Source organism: Bacillus rossius, chromosome 14, assembly GCF_032445375.1.
Source record: "Bacillus rossius redtenbacheri isolate Brsri chromosome 14, Brsri_v3, whole genome shotgun sequence".
NCBI classification, from domain to species: Eukaryota; Metazoa; Arthropoda; class Insecta; order Phasmatodea; family Bacillidae; genus Bacillus; species Bacillus rossius.
This window is the reverse complement of record NC_086341.1, coordinates 18,499,123-18,523,591: the sequence shown is the minus strand read 5'-3', so window position 1 is coordinate 18,523,591 and position 24,469 is coordinate 18,499,123. Positions and strand designations below refer to the sequence as shown.

The 24,469-nt window shown below is 38.8% G+C and overlaps 1 protein-coding gene across 1 annotated transcript in view; it reads left to right on the top strand.

Moving 5' to 3' along the window:
* The first annotated feature begins 23,418 nt into the window (after positions 1 to 23,418).
* LOC134538691 (junctophilin-1) overlaps positions 23,419 to 24,469 on the top strand; it is a 386,273-nt gene continuing 385,222 nt past the window's right edge. Inside the window, exon 1 of the mRNA XM_063380120.1 lies at positions 23,419 to 24,115. Within this exon, the coding sequence (XP_063236190.1) occupies positions 23,859 to 24,115 (257 nt within the window). The 5' untranslated portion in view covers positions 23,419 to 23,858. The remainder of the gene's footprint in view (positions 24,116 to 24,469) is intronic.

Genomic DNA, 24,469 nt, shown 5'->3' with positions numbered 1-24,469 from the left:
GTGTGCTCCTGGTTATTCATGATAAAACAATCAATCTGTGCATTTTTTTTTAAAAAAGATAAGCAAATGTACTCAGAGATTCGTTTAATTTGTGAATTCATGTTAGCAAATAAACTTTAATCAGACGGATATTATACCACCAAATGTTATTACTTACTTGATTACTATACATCCAAATATATGAGAAACTTCAACTTTCAAGATGGTTTCCCCACCTCCCCTTGAGTTACAGCGAAGCCCCTCTTTTTTTCGATCGTGAGTGAGCATTCCACATCCCACAAAGAAACTGTTTTGCATTTTTTACATTACAACTAATAATGAATGATACAATATATTTTTTCCTGATGTACAAGAGAGTTTAAAATTGATAAATAGTGATTTAAGCAAATGTTTGTGTTCTCTCATTTATTAAATTGAGAAAAATATGTAATCGAAGGAATGTTAAGTATTTTGTTTGTAAATGAATTTTAGTCGACTTTTTTTGTTAATATATTTACTTTATCTCTCCCTAGATCATCTAAGCTTGTCAAGGTGATATTAGTACAGCTTCATCGCTGGAAATGAAATATATACTATTTTATGTGTACAATCTTTTCTCTCTGTCAAGGAGGCGGCACGAGTCTAAGAACGAAGTGTGTGCCTTTTTTGTTTCTCTTCATGTGATGTATTACTTTGTTCCATAATGAAGGAATGAATGATCCTTTCTTTCTAAATCTAGCATTCTGTGATAGCATTCGCAGAATTGTGACTGAAAGGGCTGTCAATTGCGTGGTGATTTTCGTGAAATATGCAGTGTTTTATATTATTCAATTATTTTGAAATGCATTATTTTAATGTGTTTCACCGTCCTATGTTTACTGTTTCAGGAGGTCTACCTAGTCAGAGGTGAATCTGCATTAGTGAAGCGAGATAATTGCAATGCTTGCTAACGCTTCTAGTGCAGATTCGTCTCTAAGCGCAGGGGCTTGGACTGGCGTGCAGTCATCTCGTATTGCATATGTTAGGTGTGGGATTTGTGTGGTATCCAGACATCAGACCTATGGTTTGGGGAAAATGAAGATAATTGCGTAATAAAATCTTCTCGCATGCAAGGACTTGCACATGATATTTCATCTCTAAAATTAACTTTGAATTTTTTTTAATATTTAGCTCCTTTTCATAAACAGATGTAAGTCTTGAGTGGTTTTCAAAATATCGTACTTACTTCTGAAGCCATGCAGGGTGTATGTATGTATGTATGTATGTATGTGTGTGTGTGTAAATAAGCAAGTGTCTGTATTTCATGTGCAATTTTTTCATAAACAAATTAGCATCTTTAGTAGTTATTTTAATCAATATTTCTAACCTGAAGCTTCGCACTTCGTATGTGTGGTCTCCTACCATGTAAATAATGCCTTGTGTAATAACAATTTTTTGAGGGGTGTGGGGTGTATGTTTGCTTAGTTAAACTGTTGCTGTTTTTTGATGGATAAAAGTATTAATTCTGAGTCGTTGAAGGTAACAAGGGCATTCCAGAGGCAATCCGTCAGCCCAATCATAGTAAAGAATCAAGTGTTGTCCGCTCGTTTTGTAGTATGGTTTCTGGTACCATCCAATCTACACAAAATTTAAATATTATGTGTTTTAATATGTTGCCTTTGTAAATAAAAGTACATTATTTGGGCAAGTATGTATTTCATCTCAGTGCACGCATGAGCACGCATGTGTGTGTGTGTGTGTGTGGTAGGATGGTTAAGCCTAACATGTAAATAAAACCTGTATGAGATAATATAATTTTTAATTTCTAGATGCAGTAACAGCATCCTAGGATGAAATTTCTACCGTAAGGTTTAAGGGAAGTATATTTTTTTTTTGGTCTTACAGAATTTTAGCGTAATGGTGAAGCAGCATCATTGTAAAAGGGGAAGAGAGGGAGATGTTTTATTTGACCAATGAAAAGAAAGCTTAAGGTAAGTCTCCTTAAATGTTTGTGAAAAGGGTTTGTTCCTGGAACATCAGCAAAATGTGTCATTCTGTGGATGTTCAACTGATTGTTCGCAATGAAATGCTAAAAATTTATAAACGAATGTTGGTCATAATAAATGTAGAATAAATTGTTAATGTTTTAGTTTTGTAATGTGTTCTTACTTTTAATAAATGTATTAAACATACCCGATTTTTTTTATTTCCTTGCATTACTAGTATTACCATTTAGCTACCTGTCTACCCGAGTGTCAGATTGGCGCCACGAAGTCGGTGACTAACGGGCCTGTTGTAGCATGTGCGTCATGACTGCAGCTCGAGTGCTTCGTGATGACACTTTGACGAGCTGTTGGTGGCAGGCTCAGACATTCATGAGCGCCTCATGGCGCCACAAAGTCGCGGACTAATGTACCAGTTGTGACATGCACGGTCAAGTCTATTGTTTGGGTCCCCTGGACACTGTGAGATGACATTCCTGAGTGATGAGTCACGATGCAGGCAGTGCCTCGCGCCCTAATCTCTAATCACCTAGGTCATTCGTGGTTTTACCCGAGTGTGGTTTCCCATGTTTGGCTGTCAGGTTACATTTCTACCACCACCACTCACAGACCTGCTACGACATGCACATGAGTCATGCTGGGTTTTTCCGAAGACAATGGTACTTCCATGTACTACATTCCTATTGGCGGATACAACAGAAATACTCTGTTCCTAATGTTTTTCCAAGAACAGGCAGGTCCGAGGCTATAAAAGGCCAGGATTAACTGTCGGAGCTTCATTGTGTTCTTGGAGTTTGAGTGAGCTAGTTCGTGTGTGAGTTTCGCTGCTACCACGATTCCTACCGCCACCGATACATCATCTTCTGCAGCTCCACTTCATCGTTTTCTGAGGTATGCTACATGTTTCGTTAATATTTTTATGTTTCTCAGCTTTTTCGTAGGTTATCTGATAGCTAGTTTTTTCTCTGTACACTTATGTATGGGTAACCAGGAATTGTTTAGCTTAAACTTTTAACAGTACTTTAAATATTCTAGCATTTTTGAGTTGTGCATTATTGTAGTTTTGAGGTTATGTAATCAATCATTTTGAGTTAACATTGAATACTTTTTCAGCTTTAACTTTTATGAGTAGGTACTTTAAATATTCTACCATTTTTCGGATTGTACATGAAGGAATAGCTTTGAGGTTATGTTTGCAACTTTTTTTATTTAGTAACATTACTAGTAGTTTAGGTTAGTAAGCTTGAGTGCTAGAGCTTTAAGGTTATGTTCGTAACTTTTTTATTTAGTTACATTGCTATCAGTTTAGGTTAATAAGCTTGAGGGATAGAGTTTTGAGGTTATGTTTGCAACTTTTTCGTGTTAACATCTAGCTACATTGTATTCTTAATTCTTTTGTTATAGTTCTCCGTGCGTCGAGCTACCGTTGTGTGTTCCGTACGTTGAGACCAGTCTACCGAGTGTCGTGATGATGGTGTCTACCGTTCAGAAATGCTGTTTCTGCTCTGCTACATTCACGGCAGGCCACAACCGCTACCGGCACGAGCGTCAGTGTGCTGAGAACCAGCATCGTGACCACCAACATGCCACCTATGTGAAAAGATGGTCGCACGCAGCGATAAGATGCAGCAGCACCTTGCATCATGTGCTGGAGCTGTCGCTACGACATCAGGCATGCGGTGTAGCTTCTGCTACAAGGCCTTAGCCCGTGCTGATTTTGCAAGACGCCATGAGAAGTCGGCTTGCGGTCTTAACCCAAACCGCATATCACATACCTGCGACAACTGTGCTAAGGAGTTCGCCAGGGCTGATAAGTTAAAAGCCCACATCAAGGTATGCAAGGGGCCTGCTCCGCCTCCAACAAAGAAGCAGAGGGTGGTAGCAGTTAAGCCTGCAGTTACGCCCAAGCCTTCGACCAGCCGAAAAAAGGTGGTGACGGGGGCTGGTTTGGCCAATACCCACGGCTTCATCACCGCCGAAGTGGGTTTCAAGGGTAACTTGAAGACGTACGTGGCAGAAAATACGTCAAGTTCTGCCAAGGATATTTGTACGTACCTGGACTCCATCAAGAACAAAATAATCAACCAACTTGTGGAGGAGATTGAAGAGAACGGACCTCTCAAATTCAATATCGTGCTCGAGTGCGCCTACAAAAAACCCGTAGATGCCTGTGAAGACAAGAGGGCCTTCAAAACCATGAATGTCCCCCTCTACGCAGTTCATGAGGTGGAGGAGGCAGTTACCGAGTCCATCTCTAAGATCTGCAAGGAGGAGGAAGACTACATGGGTAAGGGGTCCGGATGGACTTTGTCGGCCGTTAAGCGACTACAGTTGAGAATCAACAAGCTCGATCCACTCCGTGCCAGCTCCTACATCGAATTACCTACTTCCATCAAAGACAAATACGCAGTGATAAATCCGCAAAACCTCGAAGACCACATGTGCTTTAAGTGGTCGATTCTTGTGAAGTACGTGGAAGGTGAGCATCCTGAACGTGTCAACCAGCGCTACCATGACTTGGAGGGGAAGTTCAACTTCAACAACACTGACTTCCCTACTCCAATCAAGCAAATACCACTGTTTGAAAAACAGAACCCCGGAGTCTCCATCAACATCTACAGTATCGACGAGAATCTGAATGTTGTTCCTGCACGAGTCGCTCCTGAAGAAAAAGAACATCATTTCGATCTTCTGCTCTTGGTCAATGACGATTCATCCCATTTCACCTACATCACTAATTTTTCTGCTCTGGTTCGGTCCCAAATCACTACACATCATGATGCTATTCATGTTTGTAAAAGATGCTTCAAGCATTACGATGATCGGGGTAGGGTTAGCGGGCTCACTGGTCTTCAGTGTTTGGAAAAACACCGTGAGCTCTGCAAACAGCATGCTGCTGTTAGGATGGAGATGCCATCGCCCGATCAAAACGGCCAGCCACCTGTTCTGAAGTTCAAAAACTTCCATCACAGTGATAAGATGCCCATCGTGGTATATTGCGACTTTGAAGCTATTCTAGAGAAAATCCATACATGTCACCCGAATACTGATGAGTCATACACGCTGCAGTACCAAAAGCATAAAGCATACAGCTACTGTATTTACGTGAAAGCTGATAATACCATCATTCCTGCACACCTCACTTCAGCACTTCCATCAGAGCCTGAATTGTATCGCGGTTGTGACGCAGAGGATAAGTTCATATCCCGCATTGTGGAGATTGGACATGACGTACAGAAAATATTTTCTACGTCTGTTCCTATGACTCCACTCACACATGCACAAAACACTGCTTTTCTGCAAGCAAGGTGTTGTTGCTACTGTGGAGGAAAGTTCGGAGGAACTGTAAAGAAATTTCGTGACCACAATCACTTCACCGGCGAATTTATTGGGCCTGCATGTAATGACTGCAACATTCTCAGGCGCAGACCGAAAAAGTTGATTGTGTTCTTCCACAACCTGGCATACGATCAGAACTTCATTATCAGGAAGTTGGGGTATGATAGTAAAGACATCTTCATCATTCCGAATTCAGAGGAGAAGCTGATAACTTTTTCCAAGAAGTTACATGATAAGTTCAGCATTCAGTTTGTCGATACGTTCCGTTTTATGAGTCGGGGTCTTGCTTCGCTCGCTGAGTTCTTGCCTGCACACAAGTTTATAAGTACTACTGAGTTTTTCGCGCCTGATGAGTTGGAGTTGGTTACCCGCAAGGGTGTCTTCCCGTATGATTTTGTGGATTCTTTTGCTCGACTAGATGATACTCGTCTTCCATCCATCGATGATTTCTACAATAGTCTGACTGATTCCATGATTTCAGAGATGGAGTACGCTCATGCAGTGAAAGTCTGGGACAAGTTTCAGTGTGCTACTTTGGGGGAGTACGCTGACTTGTATCTAAAGACAGATGTCCTGATTTTGGCGGATGTATTCGAGAATTTCCGTTCCATATGTTTGGAGACATACAGCCTAGATCCGTCTCACTATGTTTCTTGTCCAGGGTTCGCTTTCGATGCGATGCTTCGAACCACAGGCGTACAGCTAGAGCTTCTTACCGATTATGATATGTACATGTTTGTGGAGGCTGGTATTAGGGGGGCAGTAGCGCAAAGCATTAAACGTCATTGCGTAGCCAATAACTCCTACATACCTGAGACATATGATGCATCCAAGCCATCCACATTCCTGGAGTACATTGATGCAAATAATTTGTACGGGTGGGCGATGTCTCTGCCGCTTCCAATTCGGCATTTCCAATGGGCAGACACATCAATTGATGTCGTGTCTGTCCCAGATGATTCTCCTACAGGCTACATTATTGAGTGTGATGTGGAGTACCCTCCCGAGCTCCATGAAAGTCATAAAGACCTGCCATTTCTCCCCATAAATCAGTGTCCGCCCGGCTCAAATCAATCAAAGTTGATGACAACACTTGAAAATAAAGAGCACTACATTGTCCACTACAAAAACCTCCAGCAAGCGGTATCTCATGGGCTGAGAGTGACTAAGATACATCGAGTCCTGCAGTTTGAGCAGTCGGCATGTTTGGAGCCCTATATTCGGCTGAATACCAACAAGCGGAAAGCAGCAGCCAACGAGTTCGAGAAGGAGTTCTTTAAGCTCGCTGTGAACTCGACATTTGGTAAACTGATGGAAAATAAAAGGCGGAGGCTCAAAATGGAGTTGGTGTGCTCTGAGAAGAGGTTCAAGAAGTTGGTGTGTCGTCCGTCCTTCAAGGACCGTACAATGTACGAACCGAATTTGTCTCTAGTCCACCTTAATCACGAGACCATCATTTTCGACAAGCCGATCTATGCCGGACTGGCCGTACTAGATCTTTCAAAGACTCTCATGTACGACTTCCACTACAATACCATGAAACCCCGTTACCATGACAATATTCACCTGATGTATATGGATACAGACAGTTTTGTGTATGAGATCCAGACAACAGACTTTTACTCAGACCTCAAAGCCGACCCTACACTGATGGCTAAATTCGACACCAGCTGCTACCCTTCCGACCACCCATGCTTCTCCCCCATCAACAAGAAAGTTGTCGGTAAATTCAAAGATAAATGTGGGGGAGAAGTGATGGAGGAGTTTGTAAGCCTACGGGCCAAACTCTACGCCTACAGGTGTGGTGGTAAGAGCGAGAAAAAGGCCAAGGGCATCCAGCGATGTGTGGTCAAAAACCACATAACATTCGATGACTACCTGGAAGCCCTGCAAGACCACCGCACAATGAGGGCAGGCGTTAGAGGAATTCGCTCCCATCAGCACATACTCTATACTGAGTACAGCAATAAGCTGGCCATAACGTGGGAGGACGACAAACGGCTGATCTGCGAAGATGGTATCCACACAGTACCCCACGGATATGTTGGAGGCGGCGAATAATTTTTTTTCTGTAAATAGTTTGGCAGTTTGGTAGTTGTTTCCATTTGTTGTATAGTTTTTCTGTTTTTGCTGTACAGTTTATGTTTTTGATTTATAGTTTCCATTTTTGTTGTAAATTTTCAGTTTTTTTATGTGTAGTTTTTGTTTTTGCTCCATTTTTGTTGTGTAAAATATGTTCTTAATTTAATAAATACAATTTTACCTACATATTGTTTATTATTTTTAATATAGAACCTATATCCCACGAGGTACTGATACTTATAAATGTCTTACAGAATGGTGAAATGTAATTATACACAAACATTAAAATATCTGCTTCCATGCAGCTTTTAAAACACGAGTACGCAAACATGAACTTGTTTATAAAAGTGAAATTGAACGCAGACATTACAAATATCTGCTTCCGTGCAGCTTTAAAACACGAGTACGCAAACATGAACTTGTTTATAAAAGTGAAATTGAACGCAGACATTAAAAATATCTGCTTCCATGCAGCTTTTAAACACATGTACGCAAACATGAACTTGTTTATAAAAGTGAAATTGAACGCAGACATTAAAAATATCTGCTTCCATGCAGCTTTAAAACACGTGTACGCAAACATGAGAAGAGATTATTACTTGTGAGTTAGGACTCTGAAAATTTTTTGGCCAGCTAAGATGGAGTAATAAATGTTTTTTTAAATTATCATTACTTTAACTAACGCATCCACAACGATAGTATTGATAACATATATTTTAGTTAAAACCTATAAGTGATAAGACTTTAAGAAAAAACTGTCGGTTACAACAACAAAATGACTGTGGATTTTGTGGATTTTGTGGATTCTGTGGATTTTGGTCTATAAGGTTCATAACAATGTTGGTAGAGAATTGTAACTCGACCTTACATACACTAACATACTTTATAAACCTACAGCCGATGACGACATCCATCAGATGAAATCAAGATGGCAGTCTCCACTAAATAAGATGGTCCCTCCAGCAGACAACGATGGTATATATTTTTTTCCCTGATTTTCTAAGTTAATAATTATGATTTTCCAAGATGGTGGATGTAATGAAAAATTGTAACATGAATGAGTGGGGTGTTCGATGACGATGCCATTGTAACAGAGGGGGGGGGGGGTGCTAGATGATGTACTTGTAATTTAGAGGAGTGGGGTGTTCGATACGTAGGTTTGTAATTAAAATTTTATTAAATAATATTTTTTTAATTTTATTTTAAAATTTTGATTATTTAATTTTTTAAAATTTAAATTTTTTTTCATTAAAATCGGATAATAAATAAAGATTTTCAAGATGGCGGACGAAACTCAAAATAGAGGAATGTTGTAGAAAACAAAATGGCCACCGGACTTGATGTAATCCAAGATGGTCGCCGGAAGTGACGTAATCCAAGATGGTCGCAGGAAGGGACGCAATCTAAGATGGCCGCCGGAAGTGACGCATCTAAGATGGCCGCCGGAAGTGAAGTAATCCAAGATGGCCGCCGGAAGTGACGTCATCCAAGATGGCCGCTGGAAGTGACGTCATCCAAGATGGCCGCCTCGAATCCCCGAATCCCCCTCCCCCCTCCCCTGTCCCCATATGAACCAAATACACCTACTTGCGTCGTTGCGATTGTTGCGTAGGTTATGTCATTACAGTCACTTGCAATCGTGTGACGAAATTACGTAATTTTCTACGCGGTGACCAAATGCTTTTGTAATTGTTCTCGTAAAACCATCAGCTCGTGACGTATTCCGAAGATTACTACGACGATGACTCAGTATATATTTTTTCTGAAACAGTGAGGATATTTTACACGCTTCTTTTTTTCTTCTCTGAAATATTGCTCTATTTTATGTTAGTACTTTTCTATTGGAATTTTGACACCTAGCTTGCACGATTCGTACGAGAGATATCCGAAAAAAAATTCAAGCCATGTACTTGAAATAATACAGTAATTTTCTCTCTAACCCCCCCCCCCTTTTTTTTTTTGCCAATAAAGAATTCTCAATAACGATTTTCAATGTTCTTTATAGACAATATTTTTATTTAGTTTACGTAAAATTGCCTTCAGGCGTTGTTGGTTGTAAGAGAGAAATTTTTGGTTGGCGATCTTATATTATTTTACATTTGTTTGAGTGTTAGAAGCGGGGAAGCCCTAATAACGACATTCGCTCGCGAATCAAACTTCTTCGCCTCTGTTTCCGAGGATCTGAGCTAAGATGGAAGTGTGTTGGTCAGAAACGGGAATTCCAAGCAGTGACGTTGGCGCAGATGTGCCTCGTCTTCACGTTTCAAAGATGTCTCGCCAAATGTTTGTCACTTTATGAAGATCATGAAAAGGCACATATAACAAATTTTCGTTTTCGAATAACACATAAGCATTACAAATGAAGCAAAAAAATAAAATAATGAAAACTCGAATAGTCCGTAAAAATTCTTCAAAAATCAGACTTAAACAGTTAAAAATTGTAACATTTCGGAACAAGCAATGTAAATTTTTACTATACACAATTTTTAAAGGAAATTAATATAACAATGCAATACATTTCCTATGCATTTGACAAATATAAGAAATAAATCCTATGTTTATTGTATACATGTTTAGGGATATTACGAAGGTTTTTTTAAGATTTTAACTTTTAAATGAAGCTTAGTAATTTTTGATAGAACTATTTTTTTTTGTTATCTCCTCGCATATCTCTATGATTTAGGCATGTGGCCCATTTGAAGAGAGTAACCAGTTTTTATTGTTTTGTATTCTCTCATTTTATTTTATCCTACCAATTCACAACAACAACAGCAAAAAAAAGGCTGTGATAGTTTAAATTTAATTTGAAACAAATATTCTCTTGCCCGAGGGAAGAGAGTTGACGTATTTTTCAACATGATCCTAATAACATGTAATTTAAGATCGTCGTTAGCAAAGAAGAAGAAAATAAATATACATGAATGAAAAATGCTGTCTGTTGAAATCACGTCACGTCTGCGTGTAGCAAAGAAAAAAAAACCGTCCAAGTTACTATTTCCTGAAGGCCGCCGTGTCAAGGCTGAAGAGATGGACCGGAGCGATAAAAAGCAGCGTAGTAATCTGTAGTAGCGTATTTCCCGAGAATGCCGCTCGCCCGGAAATAGTGCTGCGCGCTAAACGGATCCAGAGCAGATTTTTTCGATTCGGTACACTTAAGATTCACTGGCCACGTGTCATCCGCCAGAATAATGCGCCGAGGACAAAATTTGCAATTCGATTCGACTTCCCGAATATTTTAAACATTCGATTTGATATTCGCTTCGCATCAAAAAAGCCTAATCTCAACCAACCACCATCATCAAGAAGAAGAAACGCTACCATCCCAAGAAAAAAAAATGGGGAACTAATTTTAGCGAGAATTTTACTTATGTAACACATCCAACCTAACCTAACTTTTATTTATCACAACTTCATGCTGGTTTACAATTGATATCATTTTAAAAAAAACCTCAAAAACGGACAGCAAAAATCAGTATACAAATACACGGCAAACAAGCCTATATTAGCTTAGGGCGAATGTTATATGACTATACAGAATTCCACGGAAGGATTGAAATCAGAAAGAAATAATAATTACAGCACGCACGAACACTTTTGGCTGACAACGATAAGACAGTAGCTACAAGAACAGTAGGTAAATACAGACAGATGACAAACTTGGTCAGCGACGATCAGACGAACGCAGCGATGAAACTAAACAAATATTCTAGACATCACAACAACTACAGCACATACGAATACCTTTTATTTTTACAAAAAAAAAAAAAAAACTAATAAACGAACGCAGATTATTTGGGTGTCTGACTTGGGGCTACACAGAACAATATTTTCTGTACGTTTACAAAAGATTCCTTTGGAAAACAGTGTCTAAGAAATATTTTGTAGTGCTATATGAAAGGTATTGTAAATTTACACAACATACGGCTATGGTTACTTTCGTACAAAAATAATACTTTTTCGAAATAATACTAAGTATTTCTCACGAAAATTGGTGCATACTTTTATACTTTAATTGATGTTTCATTCAATCATAATATTTTAAGCCGTGGAAAAGGTAATGGAATATTCAATAATTGTACTTGATTTTTGCTGTATTATGCTTATTAATGTGCGCAGTTAATACTGGAAAGTTTTTCAGGGAACGGTTTACAAAACACTTTAACGATTGGAGGTACTGGGACAACACAAAGCCTATTTGCCCGATTAAGATTTCGAACCCAGTATTACTGCGAACACTATTTTGTATTGATATAGTTGTTTTCATCTAAAAGTAATAAATTTTAAAAAATATTTAATTTTACATTAAAATCTGTTCCATTTACAAAAAAAAAATACATTGCAGTGAAATGTTGTCAACAGCATGCTTGCCACATCTATAGAATGAATAGTGTACAAAATCCATTATGTGATGGTCGCGTTACTCTAGCCGATATAAATCACTTATTATTCGAATGTCCACTTCAGATTGAAGTGAATTTTCTCGTGATGTTTATGGACTAAAATTGCTGTTGCCTCTAAAATTTCCCGAAACCCTAATTCATGCTCCGAATATCATATTCCAGGTTATTTGAAAACTTCTTGCAAAGAATAACTCACACAAAATAACTTAATAAATTATTTGGTGGTCGGATCTCTTCAAATCCCCTTGCTTCGGTTGAATTGGGTATCACCCAATAAGATTAATTAAACTCCTCAGAGTCCCTAAGTATTATCATTTAATAAAAATATACTCATACAAAATCTGGAGACGTTAAATTTAAGATATTATCGGTAGAATCATAATTTTTTAAATGTGATACGGTAACTTAGTTCAATGAACCATTTTAATAATTCGTTGGTTTTATGTGTGGAAAGTTTGGGTTGTATTAGTTTATGGTGAAATTTATAAAGGTCTTCAACCCTCAAAGACTGAATTTCCCAGTTTATGATTTAGTTATGTTAAATAAATGATGTATTAAAGAAAATGTGATCTAGTCTTTCAGTACTTGCCAGCGATGTGTAACGAACAAATTCACGTGTTCTCATGTTGCAGATTCACTTTAAATATGAAATATGGACATGACATCGCATGTAGTTTCCGCACACACCGCACCAATTACCTGCCTGAGCAGCTACATAAACTATAATTTATACCTTAAAAGCGATATCGTTCTTTATTACATTTAGTTCTACTCATCGGCATGTCCTGAAAACGTTAAAAAAAATGTTATTTTGAGACCAACTTATACAAAAAAAAATGCGGTGGTGATTTTCACAATGTCAAAAATATTTCCTCTAAATTTTTAAGAATCATTTTTGCGATGTATTACGTATATCTTCGCTTCGCAAAATTACAGACTCTGAATTCACTTCTTTGAACGTGAATCCTTAAGAATAAACTTGGTACATAAAAAAAATTGAAAACTTTATAAGTCTTCAAAGAAAAGAACAACTTAATTTCTGGAATGGTTAACCTTGTTTCTACTACAAACGCATTAACTCGAATGCTGGGATGCGGAGAAGTTTCTACGAAGATTCCTTTATCTGAAATTACGGAGAACTCTTTCTAACATTGCGTTTCATGGAAGTTAACGTAAGTTAGTAAAATTGGAGAAGGACGTGTCGGGACATGGCCGAAAATTTTCAACGTGAATACGTTGTGCAAATGGGAAGGCCAGAGAAAAAAAATTGGTTGTCTGTAAAGTCGGTTTACGGACGATAGTTTAACGTGACGTCATAACAAAACATTAATGAAATGATTGCATACTTTTATGAATAAAATTGAATCATTTTTATTGAATTATCACTATTTTGTATGGATACAAAGAAGGATTGAAATGAAATCTACACTTTAATTGATAAATTTACTTTTATTTGCACTCATTAATTCAAATATGTTTATTACTTTAACGAAACAATTATTTTAACTATAACTTTTATACATGTTTGCTGTTTAACTTCTTCCAATCTGTGTTATTCTGTTAAGGATAGGACGATGATAGGAAAAGTAGGAAACGAATGTGAGTGTTTCAAGTTTAATGTGCCTCGAAAAAGTCAAATCAATGGTTTTTCCAATCGAGTGGAAGAGAGATAGATGCGGCGCAAGAGTACAATGAGCGTAACGGGACAATGTGCGCAACGGGACAATGAGTCATCCTTTTTCGTGCGTGCAGCCGGCTTTCATCGATTTATTAGTCGTTGTCACGTCAAAAAACTATAGTTCCAATCAACTGAAGTCTATTAGTGAAGCCTGCACTCGTGAGTACTATGACAGACGACATCAGCCATCTTAGCTTTCTCCCTCTCCCTGCAGAGCCTGGTCCGTTAGGCACCCGTTTACAAGCTGTTATTTCTTCTAATAGTCGTTTCTTTTAAATTCCGACTTTAGAAATTCGTCATATGTCTCAACATTGTAACGTTTTCGCAATATTATTCGTAATTTCGGCTCATAGTTATTAAATTTAAACTTTTTTCCAACACTTTTCCCAATGTGGTTTATATAGTTTTATACATTTGCAAATTTTAAATTTTATATGATTCAAAATTTATTAAACGCTTATTCCGATTTCTGCTCTCAAAGTTGATGAGTTACCCGAAATCGAACGTTCCAGAAACTTGCTAATTAATCGTAGTGACCTGTAAACATGCAACAACTGTTTATGATGGCGCATGCGTAAACCCTTACCATGTATACAGGCTACACCTATATTTTTAAGTTTTCAAATCCATCCTATTTTCGTTACACTCTACTTTTAAATTTGGCAACCCGATTTTAAGGACGTATTCGCGTCAGAAAATGATTGCACGTTGAGATGTGTGTAACGTAAATAATAAATAAAATGGTTCAATCTCATAAAACATACACTTAACGTCAATTATTGTGTGTTGACGGAAGATCACATGATGTTATCTTCTAAGATGACGTCGGTGATGGCGGACATAACATATCCGTCATGTACATAATCTCCTCGTTGACGTAAAAAAAAAGGCGTGATATATGTCGTCCAATGTTAGCGTTCGCTCTCGTGATAATGAACAACAACTAAAATAAATGGAGAATGTTTTGACTCAAAAAACCCGATGACTGCGTAACACACTCTTCGCAGAAAAAAAATTTTCAAAAATTCCCTTGGAAACCAGTTGCCAAGAAATATTTCGTAATGCTACAAGAAAGATATTGTAACTTTGTACAACACATAGCTACGATTATTTTTGCGTATAGGTATATTAGATACGTTTTTTCAGCAAATACTGGGAATTTCTTAAGAAAATTGGCACATAAATTTTATATTTTAATTGGTGTTTGATTTGAGCATATATATTTTTAAACAATGAAAATTATAATTGAATATTCAATAATTTTACATTATTACATTTTATTATGCTTATTAAAGTGTGCAGTTAAGAAAGGAAAGCTATACAGGGAACAGTTTACAAATAACTTAAACTACTGGAAGTACTGGGAAAACACAGTAAGAATTCGAACCCAGTTAAATGTGAACACTATTTTGAAGTGTAAAAGTAATAATTTACATATATCTGTAATATTATATGACTATTTCTGTTCCATTAAGTAAAATGCAGTGTTATGTTGTAAAGGTGGTCTACTCCGAAACCAAAAGCGACGTGATTTCCACATAAACATAGGCGATAAAACTTGTGAAGCCAGCGCTATATTTAAAAGATGCGATGCATTTAATTTATGAATCACTTTTCGTAGTCAATGCTGTCACGTGTTTTAAACACGAACTGCATTTTGTTGCCACATGAAATGTGTTGAAACATTTCCTAACCGGAAGCACGATGTAATGTATAATTTTAAGTAGGAATGAACTGAACAACGTAAAGTTTTAACTTTCAAACGATACTGAAATATATTATTAATAGGCCTACATATTGAATTCAAAATCCATACTTCCTTGTATTTTAATTAATTTAGTTTAAAGATCATTTTAGTAATCTCAGTTCTTTCGCTTAGTGATATCCGCTTAATTTTGGGGTTTTTTCCCCCCTCTGTGGCTAGGTATTAATTTATCAGCATGCTATATGTTATCCGTTCCCGCGTGACTAAATTAGCCAGCAAGTCATTTTTTTTATATTTTGTAATTTCAAATTAATACCAGATACTTGATATACTTGTTCCGTTTGGCAAATATTCCTTTACAAATTGTAGTATTATCATTCCTGTTCCAGATAGCGTTGAAAGCTGCTGTTTTTCCTCCGCTGGATCGCGGCCAGTCCAAATACGCAATAATTACAGCACGTCGATTCAGACGTGTCTTTTTGGCGAGTTGGTCGCTCTATATAAAAAAAGTTTTTTTTTTAAATATCCTGTTACTGTTTCTGTTTTTTTTCTCAAGGGGGGGAAAACAGAAAAATAAATGGCTAAAATGGTTAAATTTATGCACATGCTATATGAAGTAATATGGTGTTGGCTGACCTTTAGACAGCGTGACTTAATTTAGAGGGATGCGGAAAGTTTTTTATTTATAAATCAGATGTAGGTAATAGTAATTTTCCTTTTTTTATTTTTTAACGTCATGTATGCAAAATTTCATAAATTAGAATCTAAAGTTTGCTTTAAAGGATGCAAAAAGACCATAGCGACATTGCTGGCCATTAATTAAATACATGCCGTTAATTTCTTATCGTACGGCAATTAATATACAAAAATACCGCTTATACTGCTTGCGCTGGAATTCGAATCCACGCTTTTAATAGTTACTTAAAACTGTTTTGATACCGCAATTAAGTCCTAAGTTACGTGTGCTATACAATGGAGGTTTCGGACGGCGATTTGTCGGGCCTGGGGTGCGATTCTCAAATTCACCGGCCTCGTCTTATCGCGATCGCCGCACAGGACAACCCGCCTTAAACCAGTATCTGATGTATAAATAAAACACGAGTAGGCGACAAAAAAACTCCCGCTGTCGAATGCTGGGAAACAGCTTTTTTGATACGCAACATCTTAGCATCTCCGCGTACAGCATTTGGTAGGAGTAATTTCTGTGAATGGGACGGAAGTCGTGTTGGAACGGAAAATGTGTGGCCACGATGCTGCCAACTGTGGAGTATGGCTCGAAACAAAGTTCACAAAGCCCAAGGGGAACCTTTTTTTGTAGTTAGTAAGTATTGACCGTTTAAATGGATTTTTTTTCTCACCAGAATAAATGTATTTTAATAAAATTCCTTGTAAAAAAGATCAGGTCCAAAGCCGGGGGTTAGTTTTTCTTACTTTCAAGTCTTTTCAGTTTGTATCGGAGCCGTTGAATTGTATAGTTTAAAATTTCGTTATGATAATCGAATGATTTTATAGTCAACGCAGTTGCTGTGGCAGCGAACACTGTTTTCATGAAAATGTACATTTTTGCAAATATCTGTAATCTATCATGAATATTTTTTTTTTACATTCTGAAAAATAAAATTACAGTGTGAAAACAAGACATTCACAAATTCTGTCACAAAGATGAAATTGCTTCAACAACTCTCGTTGCGTTATTTGTAAACAGAGTTTCCTAACAGAGTGATTTGCAGAATCGAGGAGGTCATACTTATCTCTCTGTAGGTTCAGTGTACGCGTCTTTTAAAAAATATACAGTATGAATTCACAATTTACGCTCGCAAAAGAAACAAATATGCAGTATCTCTTACAGTTAAGCAAACAAGAACAATCCTGGAAAATATAAAAAACAAATATACTATAACATTGCAGTAAAGATAACTCATATACCCCTCCATCTTTCCTTTCGTAAGTTGGACGGAAGAAAACAAAGAAAATAGTTTCATTGCAGACTTCAAAATTTGAATAAACTTTAAAGGTTTTGGTGTTTGTTTGTGACATTTAAATTCAAGCAAACGAATCCGTGGGCGAATATAAACATATAAGTACTATAAATACGCTATAATACATTTGTATGAATATATATTGCTGGTAACAATCGTATTTAAAGTATGCAATAAAGCAATGCCAACAGTTATCAGACTGACGATAAAGAAATGTGTTTCTTATGTTGTTGTAGGGAACGTGCGTAGAATGATTTTGTTATATTCTTAGTGAATCCGGGGAAAGGGGGGAGATTAATGTGAGGAAAAGGGACGCCAATAATTAATCTGCAATCTGCTAGTTCATCCGGGTGCAAAAATTACTTTGACCGCCCCCTGGTAATACCTCACATAGGTAAAAATAAAATATTGTTTTGGCAATCCTCTTAAGAGATTTTCCACTACTAGATTTTATGTATCAGTTTGGAAGTGATTTGTAGAAATTTGCGACAGTTATCGTGTCCACAAAATTGTGATATATATACTTATATATATGTGTGTGTGTGTGTGTGTGTGTACTTAATGAAATTTCGCGATGTATCCGATTTATGTTGGTAGTGTTAGTAAATAACTATATTAACTACCAAATCATTACCCCACATGTGGCCATTAATTGGTGAACAGTTTTTCAAAACATAAATTAATTTGGGATTCGTGCAATCTATTCTAACCACGAAAAGTTTTCATTGACATTAATTGCAAATGACTTTTTTTTTACAAGTAATAGCAATAATTAATTTTTGAAGCAGGAATTACACCTCAGCATTGTTAATATCTCGACAATTTTTTGCCACAATATGACTGATAAATGTAAACTAGTATTCAAGAACCACAATAATTGTGTTCTACTCCAATCTCATTGGCTGTTGTGCCATGCGTCCGTAACAGATATAAAATGCATTTGTATCCATGCTATGCGCACCACCAACACGACACTACATCACGCCAGTTAGCCGATCTTGCTGGTGGGGAGCTTCTCTCCCCCGCCGAATTAGGTACACGTAATTTATATAGCATTACACAACCTACCAGCGCACACACAGGCCCGTGTGCCAAACTTATCCCACAAGACACGCGCCCCGCCCGTTGATCCAAGTGATTCTACAAAAGTGTGGGGTGCACCTGATTTACAATGCACTAAGCGAGTTATAGAAACTTCGGTTTCTGGTCTCGCACACACTAACTGCCCCGGATGGCAATATGATGGATCGGCGGTGGCGGCTATGCGCACTACCGTCTTGTGCGCGATTGTGAATCATGATGTTCGAAAACATGGTGGCAAATCTTGTGGGCAGACAGCTTTAGATGGTATGACAGCTAAGCCGAGATAGGAGCGGGATAAATGTGTGGGGTCAATTTTTGTCCAGAAGAAAGCATTGAGTAGATCTTTACAAAATTCGCGATCCATGCCTTGGATTAAATTTCGCTAAAGCACATGCTCCATTTGGACTCCCAACGTCCTTGGCTTTGAATATACAGGGTGAGCACAAAAGAAGTATACAAAATAAAAAATTCATAAAATCTAAACGGTACAACATACGAGCTTCAAACCTTATATAGTTCATAGAGAATCTCTGGAAGTTTTTTTTGACGTATAGACGCCTTTCATTTTTTGCAGACTGCCGCCACCAGACAGTACTAGCGTAGAAAATGGCTCCTACATCGCAACAGAAGAGCTGGTGTGTCCTGCAGTTAGCAAAAACGGGGTGTGTAACCACTGTGCAACGAGCGTTTCGCCCACACTTTCGTCAAGAACCACCCACTAGAGTATCCATATCAACTTGGTACAAACACTTTGAAAAGAACGGCTGCATTTGCGAAGGCAAGAGTCCTGGTCGCCCTCCTGCGTCAGAGCAAGCTGTGGATCGAGTTCGAGCTGCATTCCTCCGAAGCCCACAAAAATCAACACGTTGCGCAAGTCGTGAGCTGCAGATCCCACAAACAAAAATTTCCAAAATCTTTCGTAAACGCTTGCGCATGAAACCTTACCGATTACAGATGGTTCAGGCACTCACTCCCACCGATTATGCAGCACGATCGGAATTCTGCATCGAAATGTTGGCAAGAATGGAGAATGACGAAAACCTACCAAAGAGGTTAATTTTTAGCGATGAAGCAACATTTCACACAAACGGTAGAGTTAATCGTCACAATGTTCGTGTTTGGGGAACACAACACCCCCATGAAACCATCGCACATGAACGAGATTCGCCAAAGGTCAATGTCTTTTGCGCAGTGTCGAGGGAGAAGATTTACGGCCCCTTCTTTTTCTTGGAGAAGACTGTCACAGGCACTACGTACCTCGACATGCTTTCTTTGTGGTTGCTGCCTCAATTGCAAGACGACTCCGACAACTTTATCTTTCAACAAGATGGTGCACCTCTACACTTCCACCTGGCTGTACGACGGGAACATATCGACACACATCTGCCTGGGCGATGGCTCGGTCGAGCAGGTGCTGATGATGACGTGTGGTGCAGATGGCCACCAAGATCACCAGACCTAACCCCTTGTGATTTTTTCTTGTGGGGTTACATCAAAGACATGGTGTTTGTCCCGCCCCTACCGCAATCCTTGCAATAGCTAAGACAACGAATTGCAGTTGCGGTAGAGTCCATCACTACCGATATGTTGTGCAGAGTGGGATGAGTTCGAATATCGTCTCGACGTTTGCCGTGTGACAAGAGGAGCACACATCGAATCCCTTTAATATGTTAAAAAAACTTCCAGAGATTCTCTATGAACTATATAAGGTTCGAAGCCTGTATGTTGTACCGTTTAGATTTTATGAATTTTTGATTTTGTATACTTCTTTTGTGCTCACCCTGTATATACTGTATAGAAGTCGCGAGTGGATAGGATTTACTCTACGTTTTTCAGAAGCATATGATGAGCAGCTTGGGAACTTCACCGCTGCAGTGCGCTGCCGTAAAGCCCTGTATCGTCTTAGTTGTTATTTACACGTTAGAGCGCAGCGCTGTCGCCCGCTGTCATTCCCCGCACCCCTCATCCATCATTCACTGCAGCTCAACGTCGTTCAACAGGAGGGGGAAGGGGTGTTTGAAGAGTTGGACACTTGTCCGCTAGGGACCACCACAAGTCGATGCCCTAGAGATGGTGGCGATTGCGGCGGTGAATTAACCAACTACCTCAAAACCGTATTAGAAATTTTAACCTGGGCTGGCGACTTCTATACAGTATATATATATATTCAAAGGTCCTTGGTCTTAATTACATGATGTACTCTCGCCTATCGAAGTTGAGGATCTGCGACTCCAACGAGATGATAATGTCTAGGGGTGAAACGATACTATTAAATATGAGTACTTACTCGATACTTTCCTTTCGATACCAAATACATTTGGTATCGATACCTTGGCATCAAATACCGAGTAGGTATCGGGCAAAAGTACTTCTATCGGACAGTATCGATAGTCGGTATGCAGCAACAACAACTGAGGTTTATTTAGTCGGGTCACAAGACAAGTATAAAGTGCGACAAAAACGATCAACGGGTAAATATTATATTTTTTTTTAAATTTATGCTGACAGTAATTAGATAACAGATGTACACTTGCTCAAATACATATGATCCACAATACATTCATTCATTCGATGACAGTAGACAAACGATATTGGAGTTGAACAAACTTTATACAACTGCCGTGTAATCGTACACTTACGCGTTTCTTAATTGGTTTTCTAAGCGTGTTTACTTTATTCAGGATCCTATACTGAGGTTTGATCTCTGTAATGAAACCGGCCTAAGTTTCGTATATTTCTAAATTTCTGAACTCATCCTTTCGTAATTTTACACAGTTGGCAGCTCTGTCTGGCTTTGTCTATGTTTATGTTACGAAACAATAAATTATGATGTTTTCTACTAATGTGAGTGCAATATTTATTGCCTGACTTAAAATGGGGCCTTAAAAGAGTAATGTGTGGCAATACTTCACAAGAAAAAACGATAAAACAACAAGCTGCAAAGAAATGCTTCAAGATCGCAGCTAAAGAAATTTTCCTCATCAATAGAATGTGTCCCTCAGTTACAAAACAAACTATTGGCAGAATGCAAAAAAAGATTTGGTATTTAATACGTTTGTGGCGTTAGCTACAATTTTAGACCCACGCTTCAAAAATCTAAATTTCCTAGATGCAAATGCATATGGAAGGGCAATACAAAAATCAAGATTCACAGTAGGCAACTTCAACTAGTGGATCTTAAGAAGAAACTTCGACTGAAGATTTTGACTTTTATTTGCACCATAAACAACTAGCAGTGGGCCAAAAGTAGCGATGTACCAACTCAAAAACCAATGAGGTGTCAATATATTTGGCTAATCCTGTTTGCTCATTAAAAGCCAACCAGTGTTGTTAAAAGTACTCGGAAAAAGTAATTGGGCTCAATTACAATTACTGTGGTGATAATGTAACTAATTACAAGTAAAAATTACTTTACATAGAAGTAATCAGTAAAATTACAATTACAATTACTTTCCACTACCATTTTAAAACTGACCTACAATTCAATTTTTTTACACTTTGTTACATTAATAAACATACATACATATATGTTTTGTTAAAAAAATTATTCCATGTAATTATTAAATTTATTATCTTTAATTAAATAAATAATATTTGAGGACAAACTTGCTTGAATAAAATCAAATGACTCCATACAAGTAGTGGAATTGACCTTACAAAACAATTGCATTTTAAAGTTCTCATCAGATAGATTCCCTCTTTTGATGGCAAAAACATCTTTACCAACACTAAAAAGACGCTCAACTTGACGGTAGCGATGTGTTAAATTTTTAAAATGCAGATTTTAGGATAGGGTAATGTTGGGGACACTGCAAGTCACTATGGCTCTTCATTCTTGATCATAGATGTTGTGCATACGATCGTAGCACTACAAGCGTAAAATTATAAACTTTACTTATACAAAAGTGCATGATCTTCTTGTTCTTAATTGTATTCATTATACGTTCCGAGAATAAAAGTAACGGCAAGTAAATATAAAGTATCGATTACCTTAATGTATCAATTACAATTAATGATATGTATTCCGATTACAAGTACGAATTACATTTTTTAAATGTAATTCGTTACAAGTATAAATTACTTGAAAAGTAATCGTTACAAGTAATCGGATTACTTGCAATTCGTTACTTAACAACACTGAAGCCAACCCATTAGAAGAATGGGAAGAATTAAGGCATGTTTTTCCAATGCTATACTGAAAGGCGCGAATGTATATGCACATTGTTGGTACCTCTGTACCTTGCGAGAGATTGTTTTCCAAAGCTGGTGCAACAATCACTGCATCGAGAAACCGTTTAACAGGAAAACACCTCGAAAAATTATAATTCTTGAGGAGTATATCTAAAGCAGAGTTTTTTTCCTTAGTCTAGTTTTTTTGAATTCATTAATAAACATAATATTAAAACTGCTGCTATGATTTTGTTTGAAAAACAATCGTTATATCCGATTCAAATAAGTATCGATACTTTTCATACGTTATCGAGTAGTTATCGATACTTTACGGCCGATATGGTATCGAGTAAAAGTATCGCGTTTCATCCCTAATAACAACTAAATGGGAAGCCTGCAACTCACATAGTTTCGGTTCCCTACCACGTTCGTGCAACTTCGGATTTCTCTCAAAAATTGAAATTAAAAAAAATCGAACGGTTAGGTTAGGTTATGTTAGGTTAGGTTAGGTTAGGTCAGGTTAGGTCAGGTTAGGTCAGGTTAGGTCAGGTAAGTCACAACATGCTTGTTTTCATTGGAAACTTCTGATTTAGCGGCTGAAGTGGCGTTAATACCAAAACGCAAAACTTCGGAAATCTTCGGAAATTCTTGCAGGGTTACCGAAACTGTGTGAGTTGTAGGCTTCCCCAACTAAATATCTCCGTGAAACTCGGAAACAAATTAGCGCGCGCGCCCGGCAGATGTTGACACCTGGCGGCAGAGCTCGAAACTAAACTTGCGCGCGCGCGCGCTGCGGACTGGCATCTGACGGCTGAAGTCGGAACTAAGGATGAGCGCGCGCGCGTGGCACGCGAGACACCTGGCGGCGGGCGGACGAACCAACTGGGTTTGCTTCTGCTCTCCACCGCCCCCCTCCTTCTGACCCTTTTGACGTGTCCACGAGGGGGCGGGCGAGGACGAGCCCAAATGGGCGAGGGGGGTGGCGGGCAGGAAGAGCAGCGCCAGTTAACCGACTCACACAACGACGTAAGGGAGCGCTTGTGGATCGTCTGGGTGTCGGAGTTGGTGCGACGGCGGCAGTGCGTTGCGTCTCTGACCCGACCCCCCCGCGGAACCCGGGGAAACAGGGGGTTGGACGAGGGAGGAGGGGAAAAATGGCGAGCTGATATTCAACCCGTGCGAGGAAGGTTTCGCGGGGGAATCCCTCCCACCTTCTTTTTTATTCATCCAATATACATTACATTTTCAAATTTCACGAGTGCGTAACGGTAAAAAGGGAAGAATATGTGAATTTCTTGTTTTTGTTTTGTTAAATGTGTTAACGGTATCACCGGTCGCGAATATGGGTCGCCATACGTGTTTATGTCGGTGATGGGTAGATCACGAAGTTGAAAAAAAAAAGGAAGTTTTAAAAAATTTAACTGTTTGTTTTAAGTTTCTCGAGGTAATTTCGTTAGAACGATGCAGCAGCCGAGCCAAGCGGCGGCGGTGCCCAACGCCTCTCCCGCGTCCACGGGCGCCACGGGAACCGCGACGACGACCAAGACCCTCGTGAACGGGGGAAGATTCGACTTCGACGACGGCGGCACGTACTGCGGCGGCTGGGAGGACGGCAAGGCGCACGGCCACGGAGTCTGCACGGGGCCCAAAGGCCAGGGCGCCTACTCGGGCTCCTGGCACTACGGCTTCGAGGTGTCCGGCGTGTACACATGGCCCAGGTAATAACCCCGACATTCCCCCTGTCCGTTTTTTTTTCCTAACCTAAGTTGAAACTATGTGTGTAAGGGAGGGGGTCTAGGTAGGGAAAGACTCTGGCCTCGTAGCCATGTGTGGTTTATAACTCTAACTTCCAAGCGAAAGGTTGATGGATCGAATTCCCTGTCCGGAGCTGTTCCGGTCTCGCCCGTCCGTCGGAAACAGTGGTGCAACAACAGGGGGGGGGGGGGGAGGGGGCAAGGGTATTTTGCCCCACCCCCCCTTCCTTTCTGAAACCTTGAAGTGGGTGGCAAACGGAGGCAAAGAAAGTGCTGTGTAATCAATATTTTAGATGATAAAACTGCTTAAATAGCACC